This window comes from Ursus arctos, unplaced genomic scaffold (genome assembly GCF_023065955.2).
Source record: "Ursus arctos isolate Adak ecotype North America unplaced genomic scaffold, UrsArc2.0 scaffold_23, whole genome shotgun sequence".
Lineage (NCBI taxonomy): Eukaryota > Metazoa > Chordata > Mammalia > Carnivora > Ursidae > Ursus > Ursus arctos.
Genome location: NW_026622908.1, coordinates 47,186,340 through 47,211,029, shown reverse-complemented (window position 1 = coordinate 47,211,029; position 24,690 = coordinate 47,186,340). Strand labels below are relative to the sequence as shown.

Below are 24,690 nucleotides of genomic sequence, written 5' to 3'. Positions count from 1 at the left end.
AGGATCCCGCCCCGCAGGCCGGGGCAGTCGTACCGGTCCTGGGCTCTGGGCAGGAGCTTCAGCGCCCCGACAGCCGGTTGGGGGCTGGAGGCTCAGCCTGTGCTCATCTACACTGCGCCTGGGGAGGGACCAGGGCACCCTGCTGTGCTGGTCCCTGCAGCCCAGAGAGGGGATGGAGGTGGCCTCCGACCTGGGGCTCACAACTGCAGGGCCAGCAGAGTGGGGGTGGCCCCGCAAGGCCCTGGTAGGTGGAGGCAGGTCCCAGGGCAGCCACCAGGGGTTGGGGGTACCGGTGGAGAAGGGGTCTGCCTCCTCCCTGGCCGGCTCGGACTCCAGGCGTCTCTGGGCACAAAGGCTTGGATGACACTGTCTGCCTGCAGCCCTGCCGGCTCCCCGCTCATATTTCAAGCGCAGAGAACACGGGGCACGTGTCTGTGAGCCTCCTTGCAATTCTGGTTGAAGGTTTGCTAAAGGTGACAGCTAGGGCTCTACTCTGGGTTGCAGTCCCCTGACCCCCTAGGGCCAGGACAACGACAGCCACAGCACTGAAGGCCGAGAAGGCATCAGGACGGTGACATTTGTCACATTTGCCATTTCCCTTACCCCAGTGGGGAGTGGGCTTGGGGCAAGAGTCCAGAGCCGCTGATCGAAGAGGGAATGCCCTCCCAGTGGCTCACAAACTCCTATTCATCCTTTAAAACCTCCTGGCCGTGCAGCTGCCTCTGGGCACATGAGCCCTCAGCAAACTCCCAAGAGGCCAGATCCCTGGGGAGATCACTGCAGCCCGAGGGAAGTCCTAACTGGGATCCCTGGACCCTGAGACTTCTGGCCCCTGGGCTGGCCTGCTCCAACATCAGCTTGCTTTGCAGAGATGGCGTTCAGGTGCTGGCCCGGAGGCCCAGAAGGGAGTCAGGGTGCCCACTCACCATCAGCCCCACGCAGGCTCTCATGGGGTGTCGGGGTTAAGGGAAGACCGGGGCCCCACTGCTGGTGGAACATTGTCCAGGGAAGCACAGCAGACACTCACCTGGACCACTCCCTGAAAACCGTGCCCAGTGCAGACCCTGGCAACCTTGCCCGGCCTCAGCCTGCAGCCTCCCGCCAAGGCCACATCCTGCTGGTCACTGCCGCAGGCCTCAGGACCAGCCAGCCCTCCGCCTGTGAGGCTGGGCAGCAAGCTAGAGCCTCCAGGGTCCCCTGTGCAGGGCGGGGGGTGGGGGGGAGCCAGGGCACCTCCAAGCTTCTCCCCCCCCGCCTGGCTGAGTCAGCCCTCGGGAACAATGGCCTCACACCAGCCATACCAGCTCCTTCCCACGTCCAGATTTAGAACCGCCCTTCCCACCAAACACAAAACATGCCAACACAGAAAAAAGAGGCCCAAACAACTGTATTTCCATGTCAACTTTGGCTCCCGGTCGCTGGGGGGGGGGGGGGGGGGGGCAGCTGCAAAGGTGACACCACCCCCCTCCTCCCTGACCCCGGACCAGCAAATGGCCTCCCGGACAGGGTCGAGCCCCAGGATGACCCCAAAGGCATCACAAGGCTGGCTCTTGTCCCTGAGCCCCAACCCTTCCAACTTCTTCCTGCTTGTCCTCAGGCCTCGCTGGCTCTTCCTCAACGGCCCACAGAGGCAGACGCGTGAGGCCAGCAGTGCCCAGCTCCGGACCCCAGGCCAGGCGGAGAGGCCTAGACGACAGCCTGGCCCGGGGTGGGGGCTCAGTCCAGAGGTCCTGCCTGGGCAGCCAGGCCCCCGAGGCACAGGCTGGAGGTGGGTGGGGGAGGGGGAGCTACCGGGGGGAGGGGCTCCCGGGATGCCCGACTGATGGGCTGCCAAGCCAGGCTGGGGCTTCCAAGTGAGGGAAGCGGCTCCACACTCTGGATCAGCCTGCTGGCGGCTGCCCCGCACCCCGCCCCTCCATTAGACAGACAGACAGACGGGCGGGTAGGCAGGCATTTCTGCAACCAGGGCTGGGGAAAACCACAGAACAAAACGGCAGGCCCGTCAGGCCGGCGCCTGCAGAGCTGGGTTGTGAGTGTGAGTTTGAGCGTGAGTGTGTGTGGCAGGGGCGGCGGGGAGGGCGGGGGTGGCTGGCCTCCTCCTGCTGGACTCCTCCCTCCCCGGCGGGCGGGCGGCTAGAGCCTGGTGGCTTCGGCCAGGCCCACGCGGTTCTGGTCCCGGTCGAACACTGTGTAGTAGCGGCCGATGAAGACGTCACCCAGGATCCAGAGTGGCCCGCCGGGCGGGGGGATGTCCATGCCCATGAAGCCGCTCAGGCAGATGGTCTTCCCACCCTGCGACACCTGGGAGGGCCGCGGTGGTCAGCACCCAGCCCGCAGGCCACCCCGCCCTGCCCCCGTCCCACCCCCGCTGACCTTGAGCGTGTAGTCCTCCGAGGACAGCGTGTAAGCCCTGTCGCCCAGCTTCAGGGTGACCTCGGGCAGGGTGGACACCTTCTCACAGGGGATCATGTACTGAGGAAGAGAAGACGCAGCAGCTGGGGTACGGTGCAGGGGGTGGTGGCAGGGGCACCCCACCCACACAGCCCGGCCCACTCACTTCGCCCTGGATCAGCGGCACAGCCCCGATGGCCTTCTGCAGCTCGCGCACCTCGTCCACGGGACCCACGATGAGGGACGTGCCCGTGTCCAGGATGGCCTCGCAGCCCCCCTTGCACAACGTCAGGCTGCTGCCCACGTCCACCCTGCGGCGGAGGGGGCATGAACACGACGGCCTGGGCTCGAGCTCAGGGTGGGCCTTGGGGGGCAGTCCTACCTCCAGGGCCGCCTGGGACCCCCACCCTGCCTCGGCCACAGCCTTGCTAGGACCCTCTCTCCCCTTGGCTGTGAGCAGAGGCAGGCTGAGGGCTCAGGGGGCCAAGAGCAGGTTAACTGCGAGCCTCGAAGTCTCAAGCAGAAGAGGGCCAGAGCCCAGGGGCCAGGAGCTCAGCGGGGTGCCAGCAGGTGGCAACGGACACCCAGGGCGAGCGGGCCCAAGGGCTGTAGCTACCCAGAGGCCTGCTGAGTGGGAGGCTGGGAAGGGCCCCCGCACACCACGCTCCCCACAGAACCAAGCGTGCCCCCTCGCCCAGCACTCACTGTTCCATATGGACCTGCCAGTAGGCCTTGCGGGTGACGTTGAGGTAGGACAGGGGGCCCTTGTAGTACTTGGAGTCCGTGCCGCCCAGCATCAGCTCACCCCCAGGCTGCGCGCCGGGGTCCCTGGGAGGAGAGGGGCGGAGTCAGCCACACCCGCTCAAGCATGGGGGGGAGGGGGGGAGGGGGAGGGGGAGGAGGGGCTGCCCACCCCCACACCGTGCATCCAGCCTGACCGCTGGCCACACAGCCACAAGCTGGGGCCAAGTCAGAAGGGGTGGGTGGAGCTACAGAGATGGAAAGATCCGGAGGAGGCATGAGAAGGGAGAGGACTTCCTTCTCCTTGAGGGGTGGGGCTCCAATCCCACACCCGGTGTGGCCTGCAGGCCACGCCCCCGCTCAGCCCGCAGAGGTGCCTGGTCTGCCCGCTGAAGAGGGCCAGGGTCAGGCTAGCAGGCAGACGGGGAAGTGAAAGCTAGGAGCCCAAGGAAGGGGACCATGTCTGCCTGAGAAGAACCAACCAGGGAGGGCTTCTGGGAAGAGGTACTGGGCAGCACCGAGAGCTGAGCCAGCGCATTCCTGCCCCAGGGCCTCTGCACCTGCTGTTCCCAAGGATGCCCTCAGCCTCACCCAACCGCTCCCACCCCCCTTCACCTCTCAGCTTTCCTGCGCTCAACCCTGCTCCTGCCTCCAGACTTTCTCTAGACTTAGGGTTTGAGTTCACCAGCTTCTTCCTGGTCGGTTCCCGCTCAGAAACACCAGGTCAAACCCCGTCCTCCCTCTACTACCAGCGGCCTCCAGGCCTCCCCCAGCCTCCCCCATCCCTCACCTCCGAAAGCCCAGTGTGGAAACCAGATGGCTGCCCCTTGTCTGCTCCCCACCCACAGCCCTGCCCCTCCACCCCTCATCCAGGGAGCCTGAGACTGGGCCCGGCCAGACTCCTGGGTCCTCTCTCCCCTGACTGCTCACCCCGGGCCCGAGGGCTCACCGGGAAAGATCCCACCCCGTTCACCAGCCTGGGGCCATCCAGCCTCCAGCGGGCAGCTCCATCTGAAGCGGCTGCTGAGTGTTTACCACCGAGGACAGCACCCAGGCCGAGGCCAGGGGCCGGGCGAGAGGGGAGGCTTCTGGGCTGGCACTCAGCTGGAGCACCTGGGGCTGGACCCTGAGGGCAAGTGGGCCTGTGGGGTGGACGGGGCACGCGGCACAGTAACCGCCAGTGGTCGGTGGGCCGCCCACTCACATGCAGTCCACACCTCCGTCCTCCCCACACCCGCACCGGGACCTCTGACACCACCCTGAGGGAGACCGGCGGGCCCAGGTCACCCACCCTTCCGTGTGCAGCAAGAGCCACTGGGACACTCGGCGCTGCCGCCAACGGCGGCTGGTGGGGGCTACTCTCCACCCTGAACCGGGGCTGCGGCCCCATCGAGCAGCATCCGGCACTCAGGGCCCCAGTGGGGTCACCTCCGCTGGAAAGCCCCCAGGCCCCTCACCTCTGGAGGCTGGTCACAGACTGGGGCTCATGGCTTTGGCCCCTCTGCCCACCACCACACCCAGGGAAGGCCGGGCAGACGGACCCGAGAGGAGGAGCCGCCGCGAGCCCTGACCAGGGTCTGGTTCTCCAGGAGGGGGGCCTGCTGAGTGAGACCGTGGGCCCAGGGCCTGAGCCGCTCCTGATGGGCAACCCCGGCCCCAGAGCCTGTCGAGAGCTCCCTGCTCCTCTGTAAAAGCGTGGCCAGCCCCCCTCCGGTCAGACGCCGCAGCCCCGGTGCCTGGAGGGTGGACGGGGAGGCGGGGAGCCCGAGCCCCCAGCGTTCAGCCACACGGAGCCGGGAGGAGGGGTGAGGCATGGGGAAGAGATGGGGCCAGGCCCCTCCCACCCCACCTATTCAGGTAGAAGGAGAAGATGTTCTTCTCCACGAGCTTCTGCTGCATCAGGTTATCGAAGACGGGGAGCACGTTGTTGACCGAGATGCGGGGGTAGGCCATGCCCAGGATGCCGTCGAACTTGGCTGCAATGAAGGTGATGCCCGGCTGCTTGGTGGCCTCCCCGAAGGTCTGCCTCTCCACCTTGACGCCAGCCAGGCTTGCCAGAGCCGACTTACAGGGCACCTGGGGGCCGAGGGGGGTCAGTGGGCCACGGGAACCACAGGGCCCAACCGCCAGGCCCTGTGTGTGCTAGCATGGCCACAAGCCCCTCTCTGTTGCCACCCGCCACCTCGCACACCAGCCCAGAAGGAAGGGCCGACGACACTGGCTGGGACACAGCTGGGGATAGGGACGTGGTGGCCCACGGTCATCAGGACACGGTTTTCATGGGAGTCAGCACAGAGGGGTGGGCTCCGCACTCAGCTCTGAACTGCTGGCCCTGGACCAGCCCCACCCAGGCCTGCTCCTGCTCCTGGGCTACTGGAACCCCATGACCCAACCTCATGACCCAGCTCAGCAGACTCAAGGCCACGCCACCCCTCCCCCACCACGGGCCCAGCAGCGGCTGATAAATAAAGACACAGAGCAGGATGTGGGGAGAAACGGCTGTTAGGGGCTGACACCCTGACACCGGGAACAGGGGAACGTGCTAGGGCAACATCCTGTTTGGGCCGACACAGACCAGGAGGAGCCGACCCCAACAGGCAGGTGGGTATGGGGGAGGGGCAGCGCCCCTGTAGGAAGGTCCCCCCCACCATGGCCCACCCACAGTCCAGACAAGGGACAGACAAGCGGGACGCTGGCTGGGCGCTGGCCACTCCTGGCCGCCTTCTGGTCCTGCTGGGGCTGGGGGCCGGGGGCTGCCTGTGTACTGCCTTGCTCTCCGCCCCCAGGACTCCCAGTCCAGAACCTTCCAGGGAGCTGCACACCAAGAGGTCACACGGAGGCACGGGAGAACCATCCGGGGCCTGCCCACCCGCCCTACCCCAAAGATTCTCTGTGGCAGGCAGGGTGTCTGGACGGCCCTCCGGCGTCCTCTACGGGGGTTCCCGGCACATCGCTGCCCTCCCTGACCCCGAGTCCCCAGCCAGTGGCGGGGACCCCATCCACAGGGCCTAGCCCTTGTGCCCAGTGGGCACCTCAAACCCATCGGAGCAGAAGCCAGCCCCCCGACCGGCTCCTCCACCCCCTGCCGGCCGCGACCCTGGGAGCCGCCTCACCGTGACTCACTCCCCAGGTCCGGGTCCCAGACCCACGCCCCGGCTCTCGCACCCACGTACTGGTGGCCCCCCTTTCCCCTCCAGACCTCCTGGCCTTCCCCCGTGCGCATGTGTGCGGGCGCACACGCACAAAACACACGTGCACACACATGCACGCGCACGCACACACGGAGCCGGGTCTGCCCCCCGCTCCCCGCCCAGCCTGGCCCATGCTCTTCCTCAGCTCCCGGCTTTGGCCAGGCTCTGCTCCTGCCCGGGGGTGCGGCGGGCTCACCAGGCCGTCTGAGCGGCCCCCCCAGACTCACCGACACGGTGTCCTGGCTCAGGTACCCGGACAGGCTGCCGGAGCCGTAGTGGATGTCGAAGGAGGTGCCGTTCTTCACGTACGTGCTGGACTTGTCGCTGTTGTACTTGTGATGGATCCCTGCGCCGGCCGAGGAGCCCGTCAAGCCCGCCGCCCCCCGCCGCGGAGCACCCCCCAGCCATCCTCCCGGGGTCGGGGCCGGCCTGTGACCCCAGCCCCGGTCTCAGCCAGCAGCGGTCTGGCCTGCCCTGTCCTCGGCCCCCACGGTCCCGGCCCGCACGAGAAGCGAGGCTGGCACGAACAGGTTCACCCGGAAAGTGGGGCGCCCTGGGGCAGGGCAGAGGGGCCAGGCCCGTCCGGGGTGGCTGAGAGGCAGAAGCAGTGCACTGCCCAAGAGGGCCCGAGGCCGGCCCCACTGGTGCCACGCAGCTGCCCTCCCGGACCGGAGACGGGGCGGCCCAGAGCCCGGGGGACCGCATGCAGGGCGTGAGGCGGTGGCCGGCCGGTCCTCCCCGCCTGCCCCTCGGGTAGCACGAGGCGGCGCTGCGACTCACAGCAGGCGATGTCCAGCAGCTTGCAGTGGATGGAGGGGACCCACAGGTTGGAGGAGCCGGTGTCGAAGACGACCGTGAAGCACTGGGGGGGTGTCCCGATGCCGATCTCCCCGTAGTACTGGGCCTGGGCAGGGGAGCGGCGTCTGTCAGGGTCGCGGGGACAGGGGCCCCAGCCCTGGGTCCTCAGACCCCTGGACGCTTCGGGCTCCACCCCATTTGAAAGATGAAACCAGCGGCCCTTTCGGCTTGGCCGTCCCTGTCCTGGACGACCTGCCTGGAAGACCCCGCTGCCCCAGGACCTCAGGACCCCGACAGGGGAGACTTCCACCTCACGACGGGGTCCACGTCAGGGCTGGCCTCTGGGACCTCATTCCCACCCTGCCCCTGCCCCCACCCCAGGGCCAAGCCTGGAGGGCTCCCAGGTAGAGGCATGAGGGCGGCGAAGGGAGGTACACCCTGGAGGCCGTAAGTTTTGGCTCAGAGTCTCTCACTGCCTAGACCTCAGTTTCTCCATCGGTACCTGGGGGAGGAGGGCAGCCTGGGGGAAGCCCAGGGTGCTGACCCACGGCTCAGGTGAACATGAAGGGGGCACATGCCCCTCTGAGCCTCAAAGGGAAACCCCGTCTTTGGCGCTCTCCCAGGTCAGGGGACATGGATACTTGGATAGGAGATGGGAGCCTGGCGCCCCCTGCTCCAGGGAGGGAGCCTGGGCCCTAGGTCACCATGGGATTCTGGCTCCAATCCCCGCAGGAGCGTCTCCGCTGCCACTTGGCTCCAGGGAGAACCAGCAGCTGCCTCATGACCTAAGAGAAGTGTCCAGATTCGGGGGGCTGGGTGATGACTCAGCGAGTCTCCGAGCGCGTGTGTGTGTGTGTGTGTGTGTGTGTGTGTGTGCACGCACATGTACTTGCACTAGGGGATCAGGAACTGGGGGATCAGGAACTGGTCGGTCAGGCCCTGGGGTAGATCCCCCCCCCCCCCCCGCCGGGCCCAGTCACATGCCTGTGAGGCCTCAGCTTCCTGGCACGGCTGGGGCTCTGGCCAGACAGGACAGAGGGCACGGCCACCTGTCCCAACCCCAGGTGGACCAGAGGCTGGATGGCAGCACGAGTAGGTCCCCACCACTCAGGGGCAGGCCGTGCAGAACAATGCCACCCGGACAGCCCCAGAGGTGCCAGGCTGGGCCCCAGGACCCGACCCCAGGGCTGGGACCAGGCCAACCCAGGCCCAGCTCAGTATGTGACTTTACAAAATGTCCCACCCCCGAGCCTGTGTGCCCCTCAAGGAGCACTCGGCATGATCAGGGCTGGCTGCTGACCAAAGAGGAAGAAGGGAAGGGGGGGACTGGGTCACGGGTGGCAGCAGGCCTTCCAGCAGGACAGGCAGAACAAAAAAGGCCCAGAGCGTAAGTTACACCTGGGCAGGCAGGCCCAGATGACCCGAGCTCAAGGACCCTGCAGCCCCTTGGGGCCCGGGTCTGACTTAGGCTCCTCCACACCCAGCTGATGGCCCTGGGCCCAGCTTGCTTATCGATAGACCATGACCCTGTCCCCCATGCCCACAGGCTGGCCTCAAGAACAAGACGGCTCCTGAGGTCAGTAACGCTCAGTGGTACGCAGCGGGGGAGATCACGGGGGGAGCCAACGGCACGCCCACCTGCCCTCCCCGCCCCCACAGGGCCAGGCCCCCCAGGGGGACAAAGGTGGGAGTCCTTAATTGGGCAGGGGTAGTAGGAGGGCACCGAGCAGGGGAGGCCGTGGCTGAGCAGAAGCCTCTCCCCACACGGAGCAGGTGAACCCTGCAAGAACAGCGGGCCACCGAGAAGAGTGTTCCCTGCCCGCTCCCACAGATCTGTTCTTAAGAGCCAGCTCGTCGAAATCAGTGTTTGCTGTCTGCCCAGCCCCCCCCAAGAGGACGACCTCCATACTCACGTCCATGTAGTTCTTGAGGATCTCCGGAATGGGCCCCCCCGCCACACTGGGCACCCCCTGTGCATACTTTGAAATGGGGCCCTTGGCGATCAGATCTTCCACAGGGCCCCCCAGCTCCGACATGGTCCGGCGGATAGAGGTGAACTTGTGCAGCGGAATTCTGTCAAGAGCAGGGAGCGGGGCTCCTCAGGGTTCGCCTCCCCCTCCCCCTGGACTGCTCTGCACCCACACCCACCCTCAGCCACCGGGGGCTCCAAAAGCACCCCCCCATCCCTTGTTCCCACTCTGTGTCTGCTGTGGTCTCTTCTGGGGCAGTGGCCCGTGGGGTCTGTTAGGGCATCGGTGTCCATCCGTCACTTCTGCCTGTTGCCCTCTGAGGGGACCCATTCACCTGCTCCCCGAATCTGCTGCCCTCCGCACAGACCCCATGCAGAGATGGTCCCCACTTCCCTGTCTGGCCTCCTGGGCTGGCTATGCCTCGCCATCAGATGGGACTTCCATGCCACCACCTCTGAGAAGCCCTCCTCGGCCCTCCTTCAACATGACCCTGCATCCTCTGTCCCCATCACAGTGCAGACCCCAGGAAGGCAAGGCCTGCACTGGGTGCTGGGGGTCTCTGCCTCCAGGTCTGCCTTCCTCTGAGATGCCCTGCAGCACCTCCACTGCTGGCCCCTGCCACCCAGCCTTGGCGGTCTGCCTGGGCAGAAAAAGCACGGGGTTGAGGTCAGGTGGCCTGGTTCTAGCATGCGTGGGGTCCCTCCCCTGGCCTGGATCCTTGGCTCCTGGGCTTCAGCTTGCTCCCAGCTCCGACGACGCAGGGGGGACAGGAACGCACCCTGAGGGCACCCCAACACCTGGATGGCAGGTGCGCCCAGCCCAGGGGATTTGGGAATTCAAGGTCACAGGTGGCCCTTCCTGGCATGCCAAGGGCGTGCTTCAGGAAGATGGGACTCTTGCCTAAGACCTGGTAGGCTATTAGAGTCCAAGATTCCTGCCTGGAGGAAGGGGACACGCCCTCCAGCAGCCCAGGAAACAGGTGCCATCAGTCCCACAGCACCTGGAGGAGGTGTGAGGGGGCCTGGTTCGCCTGCCCGGCCCCAAGCAGCCGCACGCTCAGCTCCCCACCGTCATCCACCCCAGAGGGGAGGCCTGTGGGTGCACCAGGGTAGGCGCAGCCCTGCAGCCTTCTCCCCACAAAGACTCCATCTGGGGCTAGCGCCCCCAAGCCACAGCCCATGGGGAAGCCCACGCAGAACGGCCTTCTGGCAAGGCTGAGTCCCGCTCGGCCCCCAGCCAGCTCCCACAGCTCTGTGACCTCACCCACCTGCCCATGGGCAAAAGGCCCACAGCAGAGGTGAAAGGATGCCTTCCCAGGCCTGGCACCAAGGCCCCGGGGCCAAGGGTGGGTGCAGGAGCAGAAGGGGCTGGCCCACTGCACCCCTCCCCCATCTGGGAAAGCAGGCTGCCTGGTGAGAGTGGGAGGGTGGGGGGTGGCGGCGCCAGTCCTCAGCCTGGCTGGCACCGCATGGCGGACTCACCTGGTACAGGGGGACAGGCCCCTGGCCCTGAGGAGGGTGCGGTCCTCACTAGGACAGGTGCGCGTGGGGAAGCCCCCTGCAGCCTGGCACCAGCCGGGCCCCTCACCCAGACCCTCTCCTTAGACTAACTCCCTTCTGTCTCTGAAAGACTCGGGGGCTCCTCGGGTCAGAGGGTCTCCCGCCTGGCGCTGTGATCAGAGCCCCGGACACAGCCAAGCGAGGCCACGCCCAGTTCACAGCTGACAAGGGGGGGGCAAGCGGGAAAGCGACTCGCAGGGACAGGTGCTGTGGGGAGTGCAGCCGCGCCTCTTGGCTTCCGCACGGAGGGCCCGGAGCGAGCGCAGGTACAGCAATCCCACCTGTCCTGGGGAGACTCGGTCAGCCTGGGCCTCAGCCATCCTCCCTCCTGCAGCCTCCTGTGCCCCCCCAAGTCTGACTCCATGGCGGTACAGAAGAGGGGTCTCCGAGCTGGCGGGGGCCCTGGCGGAGGCCCCGCAGGAGGCCGCGCGGGCGGCACTGCTGCATTCCAGAGCGCAGGGGGCACGGAGGGCACCGGGGGCGCGCGGGGCCCACGGGGTCGCAGGGCCTCACCTGACAAGCGCGGCGGCGGGCGCAGCCAGCAGGCCGAGGACGAGCAGCATCAGGCTGGGGGGCTGCATGGTGGCGTCAGCCGGGTCCGAGCGGAGCGCCGCAGGTCGTGCGCTTATAGCCGGGATGACGGCGCACTTGGCCGAGTCAGCTGACCGCACTGTTTGCACCCGGGCCGGTCACGCGGGCCGCGGCCGGCGTGCGCGGGGCGGGGCCTGGGCGGGGCGATCAGGCCGGGCCCCCGCCGGGCCCGCGCACGGCGCTCGGGGGCGCGCACGCCGGCCCCAGCCCTTCTCCAGCCCGAGGGGCGCGGGCGGGGCGATACAAGCCCCAGCTTGTACCCAGGCGTGGGACTCTGGACACTGGCAGCTGGGCAGCCCCCGGAGCCCGAAGCTCCGTCGCCACTCCAGACTCGCGGGCTGCGCGCCGCATAAGGCCTCGCAGCCCTTCCCAGGCCTCTGCTCCACATTCCTCCCCCCCCCCATTGCACCTGCTGCAGGACCCGGCCCGTTCGCCCAAGCCTCTTCCTTTCCAACTCTTCTTCAACCCTGGGGATCGTCCGGACCTCATCCTCCGTCTCCAACTGTCCCCAGGTCCCCCCTTCCACCTCCCCAGAGCAGCACCCCCCTGACCCTACCCTGGGTCCTCCTTCCTCTGGGGGCCCACTATCCCTTCCAGGCCCCATCTCAAAGGATGCCGCTCAGTGGGATCAGATAAGGAGCCAGGTCTCTCACCTTGAGCCACTGGGGTCGGTCATTTTCACCAGCCTTGGGAGAGTGAGTCCCTCACTGGGGCCAGTCCTGCTGAGGCCACAGTGACCCACTGCCCTCCAGTACCTCCCACCTCCCCAGGTCACTAAGTTATGCCCAGCTTACTGTTGGAGGGGAGGGCCCGGTCCACTTCTCCAGCCCCACTCCCAGCCAGAGGAGGGGCAGGCATGAAGGAGGAAGGGAGTTTGGATAGGTCACTCCAGAGATGGTCCCTGTTGAGAATGTGCTAAGAAGTGACCCTTGTCGGGAGCAGACCTCTCTGGGAAGGTGACATTTGAGCAGGATGTGAACAATGAGGAACTTTCCCAAGGGGACTCGCCTATAGGGCACTTTTTCTTGGGTGGTCCTGCCAGCTACCCCACTTAAAGACGGGCAAATGGGTTCTGTGGCCCTCGGCAGGCAGGACTGGAATCCCCATCTTTTCTGTGACCACCAAATAAATAAAGTGACCTCAGCCAACACCCTCCCACCCCGATCAGCCCGATGGCCACAGATGAGTGACCACTGCCCTGCCCTGCCTCCACATCCAGCTGTTCCACACGTTTGTCGTGTACTCACCTGGGCTGGTTCTAGATATGAGGACTAGAGCCGGGAGGGAAGCAGGCAGACATCCCTGCCCTCAGAGTCTGACCCCAGGTGAGCGGGTCCACGGCCACGTGCCACGCAGGCCCCAAAGTGGGACCCTCGCATGGAGCATTATCACCTCCCGCCTGGCAGGCCGCTGTCTCAGACAGGCTCTGAATGGGCTGGACACCGCAAGTGCTTGAAGGTGGTCCTAGCTGACGTCCCCCTGGGTCCCCAGTGCCCACAAGACCATGGGTGTCCTAGGATGTTCAGACACAGATGTGTGAGAAAATGCAGCCTTTGAGGGGCCCGTGTGCTTCTTCCCCAGGGCCCTTTACAAGGCCAACAAGGCCACCAGTGGGTATGGACGGTGAGAGAGCTCAGAGGTGTGACATGGCAGCACGAATGTGTCTGGCTGGGGCAGATGCCACCCCGGCTGAGACCCTGGGCTTTCCCCTGAGGATAGCGGGGAGCTGCAGAGAAGGGACCCCTGGTGGCCTAAAGCCTGGAGAGACCCTGTGTCCGGCCACTCTGTACAGAGTGAGGACATTGTGCTGTTCCCACAACCCCCCAGCACCCAGAGCAGCGTCTGGCACAGCTGGACAGTGATGTGTGGGAGACATACGTGGGCCCCTAGACCCTGGCTCGTGCCCACCAAAAGCTGTGGGTCCTGAGTGGTGCTCAGGGTTCCTGGCTGGCTTCTGTGCTCCTTCCCCCCAAGGTTCTCTGGGATGCCCTGATTCTCTACCTTGCCAACACCCAGGAGTGGGAGAGGCTGCCCCTGGGCCCTGCGGTTGCTCCCCACAGGGCAACTCGGGGCTCTCTCCCTGGTGGGCAGTGCCACAGCCCATGACTGCATAGGCTGGGATCCGGGCTGCACTGGGCCTCCACCAGCTGGCTCTAGACAGATTCATGTCTCCACCTTACACAGCTGCTCTGGCCTGGGGCTCGGTGCTCCCTCGATCCCTGTAGCCTCAGTCAGGTGCAAAGTTCCCAAAGAGGCCCCTGCCCCTGCCCCTGCCAAATGTGGGGCAAGACCAGGAAGAGGTACTCCCCTGCTGGACCAAAGGCAGTGGGCCCAGCCCAGAGCTACAGGGTTAATGGCTTTCCAGTGCCCACTGACCTGGGGCCCCAGGACAAACCTGGTGAGAACGGGACTCCCAAGTCAGTTCAGCGGGTGTGCAGTGTCCTGGAAAGCTGAACCCAGTGAGGGGCCCAGGGTGTGGCTCTGGTGTCTCTGGCTCCTAGCGGGTGGGGGCCAGGGTCTAGAGACTGACCAACCCTTGACTCTCTAGCAGGGAGAGCCAAGGCCCCGATGGGTAGGGTAGGCCTGGGTGAGTCAGAGGATGAGAGTGGGCTAGAAGCCACTTCCCTTTGACCTCCACTCCCACGCCTCATGGGTCAGCCCCTCTGGGACCCTGTGCACCCATTTGTCTCTACCCCACACAACTGTCCAGCACCTGCCGCGTGCCGGGCCTTGCTCTGTGTGCTGAGGAAATGTGGGGGACAGCACAGGGGACTCGGGGCACAGGGAGGACGGGAGGGACAAGGAGGAACGTGTTGCAATGAGGGGAACTCATGTGAGCAGACTAAGGAGGTGACGGGTCAGCAGACGGGACAAGAGCTGGCTGAGCATGCTGGGCGGGGGGGGGGGGGCAGAGAGGGGCCACCCTGCTAGGGCACTCAGACGTGCAGCCCCTGGGAGGACCCTTGTTTGCCTCTGAGCGGGATGCGCTCAGGGCCCTGACCAGCATCACCCTGCTGCTGCTCTGAGATGGGGGAGGGGCAGGGCTGGCAGTGGATACATTTCAGAGGCCAGGCCAGTAGGATTTCCCGGTGGGCTGGACAAGCGGTGTGTGATAGAGGGGTCTATGCAAACTCTCCAGAGGGATGGTGTGTTATTGGCAGAGTCAGGAAGGGATGCAGGAGCAGGGGATCTGGCGGAAGACCGGGATGCGTCAGGTTGAGATCATGCCTGTTGGACACGCAAGGTGCACTGTTGAGGGCCAGCTGCTACGGGAGCTGGGGGACGAGGTTGGAGGCGACCAGGGCTGAGTGTAGATAGAGACTAGGAAGGGCCCTGGGGCCCCTCGGGTCCGAGAAGTGAGATAGTGGAGAGGGAACAGCCGATGAGACTGAGCCTGAGCAGCTGGGGACAGGAGAGTCTGAGAGAGGAATGCCTGGAAGCCAAGCAAAGAGCCGTTGCAGGAAGCCGTGGGCCGCTGTTCCAAGTGCCCCCGCCACGGACCAGGTGGAGGATGGGACTGCACACCGACCACTGGATTTAGCAATCTGACCTTAGGGAGAGCAGTTTCAGGGAGGGGCTGGGGTGTAGACCCAGTGGTGTCGACATAGAGAAGACAAGTAGACATCCGGAACAGGGGAGAGTCTCACACGGGGAGAAGCCAATCTTGTCCATAAAAGGCAGGTGAACGAGGCTGTCAAGCCCTCCCTCACACCGTACACAGCCATCCAATCCAGGGGATCAGAGACCCGAACGTCAATGGGAAATCCTTTGGGGGGAAGAAGACAAAGGAGAATGTCTTCTTGATCCTGGATCATGTATTTAACCAACAAAGATTTGTTTAAGGAGGAAGCACACAAAAATGCCAAGCCTGCAAAAGACCTCGTCAAGATAACGAGACACCTGCAGACAGAACGCTTTGTAAGGTGCGCCTCTGGTAAGGGGCTGATTTCCAAAGTACACGAGGAACTCTTAAAACTTGACACTAAGAAAATGAACGATCCATTTAAAAATGGGCCAAAGGCCTGAACGGGCACGTCGCCAAAGAAAAACACAGAGGGTAGGTAAGCACATGAGAAGATGCTCACGCCACATGGGAAATGCCCATCCAAACAACGGGACCCACCACACACCTGCCCGGATGGCCAAAATCCAGCCCCTGACCGCACAAAACGCTGGTGAGGACGCGGAGCAACGGGACCCGTCATCCGCTGCTGCTGGGGACGCCAGACGGTGCGGCCACTCTGGGAGGCACCCAACGGAACGTTGCGTCCGTGGTATTTACCCAAGGAGTCGAGGACTTCTGTCCACACGGAAACCTGCATGTGGCTGTCCACAGCAGCTGTGCTCGTAACCGCCAACACTTGCGAGCAGCCGCGAGGCCCTTCCGCAGGTGGATGGTGACCTGTGGTCCGTTTGGCACAGAAGCGAGCAAGCTGTGCAGCCGTGAACGCCCACGGCGGCGTATCACCACGTGCTGTGTGATTCGAACTCTGCAACGTCCCGGAAGAGGCAAAGTACGGAGACGGTAGCGAGACCCCTGGTTGCCAGGGGTCGGAAGGGAAGGGGGAGGGCGGAACGGGAGGAGCCCGGGTGCTCGGAGCGGGGAAACTACGCGGTACGGGACGTGAGTGGTGGGTACAGGACTTCATACACGCGTCGAAACCCACAAAATGCACGACGGGGAGTGACCCCCGACGGCAAAGATGGACTTCGGTTAACAGTGGAGCAAAGCTGGTTCGTCCACTGTAAAAACCACCGATGACAAACGTTAGCAGCTGGGAAACTGTGTGTGTGAAGAGTGGGCTTCCAACGACTCTAAAATCAGCCAATGTAAACCTGTTCTAGAAATTAGCCTATTACGGAGAAAGAGGAGCACCCATGTCTCTTAGGAGAAAAAGGGTCAATGAGACTACGCTAAAATTAACAACTTTGGTTCCTTAAAATACACCATATTAAGAGAGTGAAGAGGCGAGCCACAGCGAGAGACAACGCGCTCTCACGACACGCGTGTGGCCGGCAGCTTGCGTCTGAAACCCAGGCGCTACAAAGCTAGAAGACGGACAACCCAACGGAGAAGGAAACGATCCCCACGACGGCAGGCACTTGGCACCCACACAGAGGAAACCCTGCGGTCGGTGAACCCACGAACCTGTGCTTGTCCTCTCTCCCCTCAGCGGAGTGCGGATGCGAGCCCGGGTCTGCCCTGCACGCCTGCGGGGACAGCTGCTGAGGGGATGCTGGAGAACCCCAGGCGGGGTCGGGACCACGGGGCAGTTGGCCTGTGCCAGTCCGTGGGATGGGAGCTGGTACCCACACCGCGTGGCCCGTTCCCGAGTTGTCCTTGGCCAGTGGCATCTCCTTGAGGCCTACACCCCCTGAAACGTGCCCAGCCACAGAGTCAGGAGCAAGAACGTGCATGTAGCACTGTTGACCACAGCCCCAAATGGGAAAGCTCCCCAAAGCCTGGAGTTGTCCCCAAGACTGTCAAAGGGATGAGTGATTTGTGGGCATGCACACAAGGGGAGGCTCACAGCCTGGAGAACGAAAGAATGACCACCGGGCACACCGCCAGGAACCCCGCAAACACGGTGCTGGGCACTGCGCCCAAGGCCCTTCTCTCCCTCTCCCCCACCTCTCAGTTCAAGAGGGAGGAGGGCAGGGCTCCTGGCTGGCTCTTTGCTGCCCACGTCTCCCTGCCCCAGGCCCGGGTGTCGCCGGGAGGCTCTGAGACCCCAGTAGCCCCCAGGACAAAGCGGGCGGCGCTGCCGGCCACTCCCTCGCACTCTGCACCTGCGGCTTCCTGGGTGCTCCAGACGGAAAAGGGGCGTCTGCAGGTCCTGCGCGCAGCCCCAGAGCTGAGGGGGACTTGCTAAAGGGCAGAACCCTGGGAGAGGATGAGGCAGGAAGTGGTTTCTTGCCAGGTCATCCCAGGAGGCTGCCAGAGAGCAGCTGAGATGCTGAGTCACGCCTGCCCCCGCCGTCCTCCTGCCCTGCCCTGTTCCTGGGCCTGAGTCACCCCAGCCCTCAGAGCCTGCCACCCTGGCCCTCAGAAGGAAGGGGAGGGTGCAGTGCCCAGGGCCCTGGCCACAGGTCCAGGCTATTAGTTCTGCTAGGGCTGCACAGGAGGCCATGCAAGGGAATTAGCTTCAGGTCAGCTGACCTTGGACAGCTGGTGGGGGAGGCTGGGAGTGGTTGGCAGAGTTAGGGTGGGGGAGGGGGTGCCTGGGCACAGGCGGAAGGAGTGGGGTGGGGGAGGGAGTGCCTGGGCACAGGTGGAAGTAGTGGGGTGGGGGAGGGAGTGCTCAGGCAGAGGCGGAAGGAGTGGGGGAGGGGGGTCTCCAGGCACAGGTGGAAGGAGTGGGGGAGGGAATGCCCAGGCACAGGTGAAGGAGTGCAGGTGGGGCTCCTCAGCTACAAGGACGGGGTGTAGGCGGTGAGGAAGAGGAAGAGGGTAGCATTCACTGTTTCCCCACTGGCCCCTCCTGAGAATAAGGATGTCAGCCTGTAGTGGTGTGAGTTGCGGAGAAACAGCCGCCTGTGTGGCCGTGGTTGCTGGAGAAGAGGTACCACAAGCTGGCGTGAGGGTTTGCTCACAGGTCCGGAGGCCACAGTCCGCAGCCAGCCTCGGGGACTCACATGGAGGTGTCGTCGGGCCTGGTCGTGCTGGAGGCTCCGGGAGAGGCACCCGCGTTCCTTGGCTCGGCCTCTCCGTCCACCCTCATGGCCCGGAGCCTCGCAGGCTCCCTCTGCTCTGACCCTCCTGCCTCCCCCTGAGAAGCACCCACCCCGGTGACCCACAGTAATCCTGGTCTCAAGGTCATCGACCCCTTTGCCCCATCATGCACAGGCTTGGGGGGCTGGGATGGAGATGGCTTTGGGAGGGGGCATCATTCCACCCCCACGTACTGTCACTTGTCAAAATGGAGAACGTCATGGTGCAAAGTGGCTCAATTTGGAGCCCAGAGAGTGTGTGCTGCTGGTGGGCTGGACCTGCAGGGGGGGGTGTCCTTGAGGTACTTGGACGTGAAGGGCAAGGTCAGAGCAAGGCCAGGGGTGGGACAGTGTGGGAGTCGGCTGACGGGGGTGCGGGTCTGGCAGCGGAATATGCATGAAAGCTAGGGCAAAGGTCCAGGTAAGAGGAGGGGCAGGGGCCTGGATCCTGGAGCCCCTGCACCTGAATGACCCATGATGGAGCCTGGGGCAAGAGGAGTGTTACCCTGAAGAAGGCTGAGCTGAGGAGCTGGAGACAGATGGGTGGGTGGCTGGACTCGGGGAGGTGGAGCAGGGCTGTGAGAAGATGGGCCATGGGGCCTGGTCTGGGTGGGATGGGCCATGGGGCCTGGGTTGCGGGGCTGAGATGGGGCCTTGGGTTGAGGCCATGGGGCTGGATTGGGTGGGTGGGAGGGGCCATGGGGGCTGGGCTGGGTGGGTGGGTTGAGACCATGGGGGCTGGGCTGGGTGGGCTGGGTCATGGGGGCTGGGCTGGGTGGGTGGGTTGAGACCATGGGGGCTGGGCTGGGTGGTAGGGGCCATGGGAGCTGGGCTGGGTGGGTGGGTTGAGACCATGGGGGCTGGGCTGGGTGGGCTGGGTCATGGGGGCTGGGCTGGGTGGGTGGGTTGAGACCATGGGGGCTGGGCTGGGTGGGCTGGGTCATGGGGGCTGGGCTGGGTGGGTAGGATGGGGCCCTGAGGGCTGGGCTGGGATGGAAGGGACAATGGAGGGGGGGGTGCACGCTGGGCTGTGGGGGATGGGAAGGCTGGTTGAGCTGGCCTGGCCCTGGTGGTTGGACTGTGTGCTCTGAGTGTGCTGGGCTGGGTTGGGTGGGTTCCTTGTTTGTTGGCGCTGGCTTTGTGAGTGTCGGGAAGAGCTGGGCAATGCCTGTGGCTTCCCCTAAGTATTCTTGGCCTCCAAGTGTCCCACAGAACAAAGGTGTGACTTGTGTCTGGGCAGCTGGAGGCCGAGGCCGTGGAGGGGGTCTGCCCAAACATCCCCAGCCAGCTCCAGCCCAGATGTGACCAGTGACTACCTTCCAGGCAGCTGGCTGCAGCTGACCTCTTTCCGGAAGAGGTCACGCTGGGCCAGCTGTTCTTGGCGGGGCGGGGGTAGGCCGTCTTGCCTCAGTCCTCCCAGAGATGTCCTTGCAGCAGAGCATTGGGAAAGGGGGTTCCGGCTTCACAGTCCCGCAAGGGACCACCACACAGTGGGGGGTGCACAGGTGGGTGGGGGACAGGTCCCACCTCCCTCCACGAGGGAGAGCTTGCTCTGCCTCGGCCTGACCCGGAACAGACGTTATCACTCCTGCAGGCCTCCACCCTCTGCCCACGGCCAGGCTTGTTCCCAGGGCTGGGCCGGTGGCTCGCGGTCTATACCTGCCTGCTCTGGGGGATGCCAGCTTCTCTGTGGCACCCAGCCCCTCCCAGGCAGCCAGACAGACAGGTCTGGGGCTACAACGCCCCCTCTCTTTGGAGCAGTGACTCAGAAGGGCAGGGAGAGTGGGCGGGAGCAGGTGGCCCCTGTGTCCCGTGAACAATGCCCAGATTCTTCCTCCGCGAACTCCCAGCTGGGGAGGTGGGGGCAGTGATCTGGGACCTGGCTCTGAAGGTCCATGAGCTGAGGGACAGGGAGGATGGGTCCCAGCCCTGCCCGGAGGCAAACGCCAAGGCCTCCACGTTCAGTCCTGGAGGGGCCTGGCGGGGCAGTGGGGCTGTGGATGGGAACCCCCACCCTGCGGGTGACCAGGGTTGTCCCTTGCACTTCCCACTACACGCTGCCGAGAAGCATGGCTCTGGAGACACCACATCCCCTCCCACCCGCTGCAAGAGCTGGGGCAGACCCTCAGCTTCCGTAAGCCTTGGCCTCCCGCCTGTAAAATGGGATCTTGATACAGACCTCTCCTGCAGAGGTGGGGGCATAGCCTACCCCCTCTGTCTGAACGAGGACTTGGACCACCTCCCTTCTGACCTCGCTCTGTCCTTTCTAACTGATGAAGCTCCTCGTTCCAGCTCCTCTCCTAACTCAGGCGGAAGACCCCTGGGAAGCATGCCCCAATGGGAACCACAACTCCCCTCCAGCACAAGGACGGCCTTGAGCCAGAGGGACTCCCGTGGGACTGACCCCAAGACAGTGATCGACTTTGAGTGCCCCCCTGCACAGACCCACCCACCGGCACTCCACATTCTCCTTAATAAACCTGCAAGTATTTTCAGTGCTCTGGGGACCGCGTTCGAGACTCCAGTCCGCGGTCCTCCCAGTAGTGGCCTTGCGGAAATAAACTCCTCTCTTGTGTCACCACCGCTCGTCTGTCTGCCTCTGGATTTTGTGAGTGGCAAGCAGCCTACCCGATCTGTTTGGGACCCCCAGAGCCAGGTTCTCCTGCACCCCCGCGCCCCAGCTACATGTCCCCTCCGGCCGCAGGCTGAAGGGAGGACCCCAGAGCATGGGAGAAGTGTGGGGACAGCACTCGGGGACTCAGAGGCCAGGGAGGTTGGTGTCTGAGGGAAGGGCAGCCGAGGGTGGAAGGGGTTTGCTGGTGAGTGGAGACCCCGAAGGGAGCGCACCTGGGTGGGCCCCAGTGAGGGCGGGGCAGGGCAGGGCAGGGGAGTTCTGTGCAGCTCCTCCTGGCTTGGCTGGGACGGACGGTGCACGGATGGAGGGGTGCTGCTGATTCGGACGCTGAAGGGCAGGTCACGGGGTATCGTGAGGACCCTCGAGTGCTGAAGTCGGGGGCTGAGTCTGTTTACGGCGATGCCCGTGGGGGTGCAGACGGGCAGGAAGCAGACCCCCTCTTTTGGCCCCAGCCCACCGCTCACTGGTCTGGCCTGCGTTTCTAGGATCATGGCCCCACCCGAGGTGCTCTCAGAGGAGGCTCAGGCCCTGGGCAGAGGTCTCCCGGGGTCCCTGGGTTGTGGGGTATCTCCCCCCAGGAGTGCCCTTGGGAAGACCCCGTGCCAGAGGGTCTCTGCAGGGGTGGCCGGCTGGAGCAGCCACAGCAGGGAGAGGTCTGTGAGGGTCCCTGCGGCTCTGGGGGTACGTGATGAACAGGACCGGTACAGCCCCAGCCTCCAGGAGTGGGCGGCCCGGGCACAGGGCAGGCACACGGCGGATGGGTGTCCTAAGTCAGGAGGGGACAGCAACGGTAGGAGCCATCGAGGGAGGGGGCGCAGGGCACTGGCCGGGGGCATGTGGCAACTTACAGGGGAGGTCGGGGTGATGACCCAGGGAGAAGGTGAGCCTCCTGACCACTGGGGACAAGCGTCCAGGCCAAGGGACAGGGCAGCAAGTAGGAAGACCCCAACAGGAGCTGAGGCAGTGGGGGCCGGAGGCCTCCAGCCACGGAGCCTGGGAGACGCCCCGAGGTGCCGGAGCTGCTCCTGGTGCGGCAGAGATGGGAAGAGGGAGGGTGAAGGGGCTGGTGCCCACCGCTAACCCCAGGGAATGCGGCGGGAAGGGGGCAGAGGAAAGGTGCGGAGTGGCTCACCGGCCGTCCCTGGAAGGACCAGCCCACATGTGAGAATGCGGCCAGAGGGGCAGCTGGTGACATGGGGAGAACTGTCCCCAGGGAGAGCCCTACAGGGGAAGACAGAGTCGGAGAGAAGGAGGCAGGTCACAGGGATGCCGGCGGGGCCCCTGGGCGCCCAGCACGGGGCAGCTGGAAAGGCCCCAGGCCCTGCTGACCTCGGAGCACATGCGAGGCCCTCCTGCAATCGGCAGGCTCAGCCAGCAACTTCCTTCCCTTTCCTCAGGCGGCTTATTCTCTCGGGGTGCGTGTTTGTGGGGGGCCGTCGTGGGAAGCTGGGCTTCACCCCCGGGATCCATCTGTCCTGTCCGGTCCGCAGCCCAGCAGCAGCGCCTCGGGGAGGCAGCCCCTCTTCTCGGCCACACCAGCCCCCTGCCCACAGGGGCCTGTGCCTTTCAGCCGGACAAGTGCCCTGAAGGCCCTTCAAAGTGGCCACAGCCCATGGCCCTGCTGCTCCCATCTGGCCCTGCAGGTTCCCCCCCACAGGCCACTGCCACCTGGGGGGCCCTGCCTGTCCTCCCACCTGCTGGCACCTCTGACCTCCCCACACCCAGCCCATCATGGAAGGTCTCAGGACCTGTCCGGCAGCTCGCGGAGTCCAGGCGCCATGCCCCCACGGGGGACAGAGCAAGGACACTGCTTCACCCGTCCCTGACCCGCAGTCCACGTGCCCTGCTCTGTCCCTTCCTGCTGCCCAGTCCCTCGGTCCTTGGGCTCGGTTGACTAGTGCCCCTCCCCCCACAAGAGATACCCGTGTCTACAAGGGTCAGTTTTATGGGTCCAGCGGGCTGGGCCCGGGGAACCCAGATGTTTGGTCAAACATGATTCTGGGTGTGTATGTGCAGGTGTTTCTGGGTGAGATGCACATGGGAGGCGGTGGACTGAGTGAAGCTGACGGTTTGCCACAGGGTGGGTGGGCCTTGTCCAATCAGTGGAAGGTCTGACTAGCTCAAAAGGCTGACCCTCCCCTGAGGAAGAGAGAACTCCTCCTGCCATCAGACTGGAACTGAGACGCTGGCTCTCCTGGGGCACCGGCTTGCCAACTGGAGCTCCTGCGACTTGGCAGCTTCCGTAACCAGGGCGCCCAATTCCTTGGGTGGGTAGAGAGATAGACGGATAGACAGACAGAGAGACAGACATCCTGCCAGTGGTCTCTGTGGAGAGCCCTGACTGACACAACAGCCTAATTCCGGAACCCATGAGGGTGCGGCCCCGCTGGGCAGAGGAACTTGGCTAGTCTACCTCGGTGAAGGACCGTGAATGGGGGGACCGTCCTGGACGTTTGGGGGGGTCCTAGCCGCATCCCAAGGGTCCTGACGAGAGGCCCAGAGACAGGGGGAGTGGGAGGACACCACTGAGTGTGGTGCCCCCAGAAGCTGGCAAAGGCTGGGAACGGATTCTGCCCCCTGAGCCTCCAGGGGAACCAGCCCCGAGAACACCCTGATTTTAGTCCAGTGAGACCCATGTTGGACCCCCGCTCCCAGACTGTAAGGGGGTGGCTGGTGTGGTGTTGAGCCTGGACGTTGGCCGTGGAAAGGGGCGGGGTCCTTGTGGAGGTGACCCACGGTCCCGGCCGGCCCAGGGCTCCCCCGTTTTCACCGTGACAGTCCTCTTGTCCCCGGGGCAGCCAGGGCGTCTGGTCAGGCTCCTCATCCCTCTCGTGTGTTAGTCCCCAACTTGCAAGGACAGACGACGTTGCCCACGCAGCCGCTATGCCCGAGGAGAGTGCCACATCCATCCCGCCCTCCTCGGAGAGGGGCCCACTTCACAGTGAGGAGACGGAGGCATGGACTTGTCAGGCAGCCACTCAGCGGAAGAGTCGGAGTCTTGCCCGGGGGGCCCTCAGAGAGGAGTCTCCCTCCAGAGCACACCTCTCCAGCCCCCCGACGCTTCCGGGCCCCTGCGCCTCACGTCCTGCTGACCTTCCTCAGTCACCAAGTGCAAGCCCGGTGGAGACACGGGGGGTCTCTGGGGGCCGGTGCCGGGAGCTCAGTCTGGTGGGGGCGGGGAGCCCCCAGTCCCTGCCAGTGGCAGGTGGACTCAGGCGGGGTGGTGACAGCAGTCTGCTCAGCCCTCCTCCTGCCCTCCCTGCTCCCCTGCGGGCCAGCAGCAGAGGCCCGGCACCGACACCTTGTGCGCCCCCTGGAAGCAGCCCCCAGCATCAGCGGGCCTGCCTGCCCCCAACTCCTACGGAACCCTGCTTCTGTTTTATCAGTGTTACCGTCTTCCTGCAGGGGGCAAGCGGCTCTGAGGCTTGTGCGGAAGAGCCGGGCCCTTGTTTGCTTAGAGCTGGCTCTGCAAAGACCACAGATGGGCTCACACAGCAGAGACTCACTGTCCCCCCGTCTAAGATGCCCACACGGGCAGGGCAGGTCACCCTGAGGCCTCTCTCTTCACGTGTGGACGGCCGTGCTCTCCCTGCGTCCTCACGGGGTCGTCCCTCCATGCGAGGCTGTGTCCTGATGCCCTCTTCTCATCAGGAATCAGTCATGTGGGATCAGGGCCACCCCGGTAACCCCACTTTACCTTAAACACTCGATCTCCACGTGTGGTCACGTTCTGAAGTACCAGGGACCAGAACTCCAACCTACGAATTTGGGGGACACAATTCACCCGTCACAGGCAGCACCCTCTTCCCCCCACTTCCTCGCCCCTACACCCCCGGCTTTCCCAGGGGGTTCTTCCTATACGCACCTGCACCTCCGTATTTCGCACCACAGGGTGCAGAGCCATAGCTGTCTCCCATCACGCCCAGGGTCCCCACCTTCCGACCCCCTTTGCCAGCCCACCCCGGGCTGCCAGTCCCCTGTTCTTTGCACCCCGGAGCCCCCAGACTCCTGTGCTCTCTATAGCACAGGTCTCAGGGGCTTGTCAGAGACCATTCCTCTCCTCTGAAAACTGGCCAGTGGTCCCCAGTGCACTTGGAGGCAGG

At 64.8% G+C, this 24,690-nt stretch overlaps 2 protein-coding genes across 2 annotated transcripts in view; one reads left to right on the top strand and one right to left on the bottom strand.

Moving 5' to 3' along the window:
• The window catches only part of TNNI2 (troponin I2, fast skeletal type), an 89,061-nt gene that overhangs the window by 20,418 nt on the left and 43,953 nt on the right, over positions 1–24,690 (top strand). The gene's annotated exons all lie outside the window — the stretch shown is intronic.
• Positions 1,370–13,806, bottom strand: CTSD (cathepsin D). The gene is made up of 12 exons (XM_026482901.4): positions 13,637–13,806; positions 12,489–12,754; positions 12,036–12,142; positions 11,164–11,320; positions 9,035–9,194; positions 7,104–7,227; positions 6,551–6,669; positions 4,982–5,208; positions 3,097–3,219; positions 2,558–2,702; positions 2,374–2,472; positions 1,370–2,301 (listed from the first exon to the last, which is right to left on the bottom strand). The coding sequence occupies exons 3-12, from the start codon at positions 12,097–12,099 to the stop codon at positions 2,134–2,136; spliced, it is 1,386 nt and encodes a 461-aa protein (XP_026338686.2). The 5' UTR covers positions 12,100–12,142; positions 12,489–12,754; positions 13,637–13,806; the 3' UTR covers positions 1,370–2,133.